This window comes from Pteropus vampyrus, unplaced genomic scaffold, assembly GCF_000151845.1.
Source record: "Pteropus vampyrus isolate Shadow unplaced genomic scaffold, Pvam_2.0 Scaffold125, whole genome shotgun sequence".
NCBI classification, from domain to species: domain Eukaryota; kingdom Metazoa; phylum Chordata; class Mammalia; order Chiroptera; family Pteropodidae; genus Pteropus; species Pteropus vampyrus.
Window position 1 is genome coordinate 4,044,531 of NW_011888906.1, and position 2,044 is coordinate 4,046,574.

Here is a 2,044-nt window from a genome sequence, read left to right on the forward strand (position 1 = left end):
CCAGAGAGGGTGCGCAGAGGACCCGCCGCCGCCGCCGCCGCCGCCGGTGTGAGGCGGCCCGGCCTGGCTTCCTCCGCCGGGCAGCCCGCCCAGGTAACTAGGTTTGGCTGGCGGGCTCGGGGGCGCTCCGCGCCCTCAGCTCTTCCCGGTTGCTGCGCGGGCGGCATTCGGAGAGTGGGGGTGAGAGGGCTGCGGCTAGGGCTCTGCGGGACAGAGGGCTGGGCGGCAGCCTGTGCGTGTGCGACGGACTGCCAGGCCGGCTCGCGGCTACCGTGCGTGACAGGGTCGGCCGTGGTCGTCAGGTTGTGTCCGGGGCCGTCGCTCTGCCGGACGGAGGAACGGGCTTGACCACGAGCAGCGCGCGCGCCCCCGCCGCCATTGCGCCCCCGCCTGGATCCTGACCGGGGGGTCTCGGGGCGCAGGCGCGGAGGGCGGCAGGCGGGGGTCCTCCCCACGGGCGCGCGGGTGTCTTTGTTCCCGGCGCGCGGGCCGGGGCGGGGCCTGGAGGACCGCCCCGCCCCCCCACTCAGGCCCCGCCCCGTCTCCGCCCGCAGGATCAGTCGCCGGAGCCAGCTCGCCCGCTCCCCGTCGCTGTCGCTTGTTCTCTGCTCCCGCCGGCCGGGTCTATCCCGCCGTTACCGCTTCTGCCGCCCGTAGCGCCGGAGCCATGGCGGGCGCCGCGTCCCCCTGCGCCAATGGCTGCGGGCCCGGCGCGCCCTCGGACGCCGAGGTGCTGCACCTCTGCCGCAGCCTCGAGGTGGGCACCGTCATGACTTTGTTCTACTCCAAGAAGTCGCAGCGGCCCGAACGGAAGACCTTCCAGGTCAAGCTGGAGACGCGGCAGATCACGTGGAGCCGTGGCGCCGACAAGATTGAAGGGGCCAGTAAGTGCGCCCCCTCCGCGGGGCCCGCTGCACGCACGGGGGCGGCGGGGATCCGCGCCTCGCTCCCGCGCGCCCTGGCCCGCAGGCGGAGCGACTTGGGCAAACTTTCCGGCCCTCCCCACACCCTCCGGGCCCCGCCCCCGCCTTGGCCCGGGTGGTCACCGGGGGCGGGGGGCATCCGGGTTCTCAGTCACCTGACAGAACACCCCCTCCCCCAGCTGGGGGGAGTGTTCTGGCGCTTTGCCCAGAGGCCTAAAAATCCTAGCGGATTGGAGACCAGCGGGGTAGTCATTGGATCCCCCACACCCCGGGAGTGGTGTCCGCGGAGGAGAGGGGCGCCAAAGCAGCGCCCCCTACCCAGCCCCTGAACCTGGGGCCAGACTAGATGGTCGCCGCCCACAACCTTTTTTCCAAAAAGAGCAGTTTTGGTGAAACTCTTTGGGCACTGAGGCTGGACTCTTACTTGCAAAGGAATCTTTGGGTTCTTTGAGTAGAACCTAGGCAGATGTTGGGGTAGGGCTGGTTTTGGAGCAGAGCCGGGCCTACTCATCTCTCTCTTGGGGAGGAGGAAGGTGGTCCTGTTTGTTTTGAAAAAGCCTGAGAGAAAGCAGTGGCTGCTTTTTCCCACTGCTGTTTTTGCCCTGAAGCTGAATTTTGGAGGTCTGTGTGGGCGGACAGACACCCAAAGCCAGGGCAGGGGCTCTTGAGAAAGGGCCAGTTTCCCCTTGCCTTTCGAAGCACGTTCTCAAAAACTTGGCCCCAGAAAGGCCAGCCTCAGTGCCTTGGAGTCAGGCACTCTTTATGAGTGGACAGCCAGTTTGGGATCTAGCCCTTTGTGTCTTGCGTCCTGTGGCTGCAGGGAACCGCAAGCAACTACTCTTGATATCCTGCCTCTTTGCCCTCCCAGCCTGAGCCTCGCTGCTTTTTGTTTAGGGTTCAGTTGGGAGGAGGGAGTTGGGAGACTTTGAAAAACCCCAGATCTGTCAGTGTTCTTCCACTTAGCATGTGCCTGTGCTGTGGCCGGATGGACACCTAGCTCTGTCCTCCATTCTCCTGCCTGCAAGGGTGAGATGATGTTTCTCAACCCCAGGCTGTGGGTTGCTTCCTGCAAAGACCCCCCCGCCCCGTGCCCAGCCAGCGCCTGGCATGCAGGTGCCAGG

General features: G+C 66.5%; 1 protein-coding gene across 1 annotated transcript in view; it reads left to right on the forward strand.

Moving 5' to 3' along the window:
- Nucleotides 1-2,044, forward strand: part of PLCG1 (phospholipase C gamma 1) — a 37,377-nt gene continuing 35,333 nt past the window's right edge. The window contains exons 1-2 of the mRNA XM_011366635.2: nucleotides 1-93; nucleotides 555-884. Coding sequence (XP_011364937.1) covers nucleotides 668-884 — 217 coding nt within the window. The 5' untranslated portion in view covers nucleotides 1-93; nucleotides 555-667. The remainder of the gene's footprint in view (nucleotides 94-554; nucleotides 885-2,044) is intronic.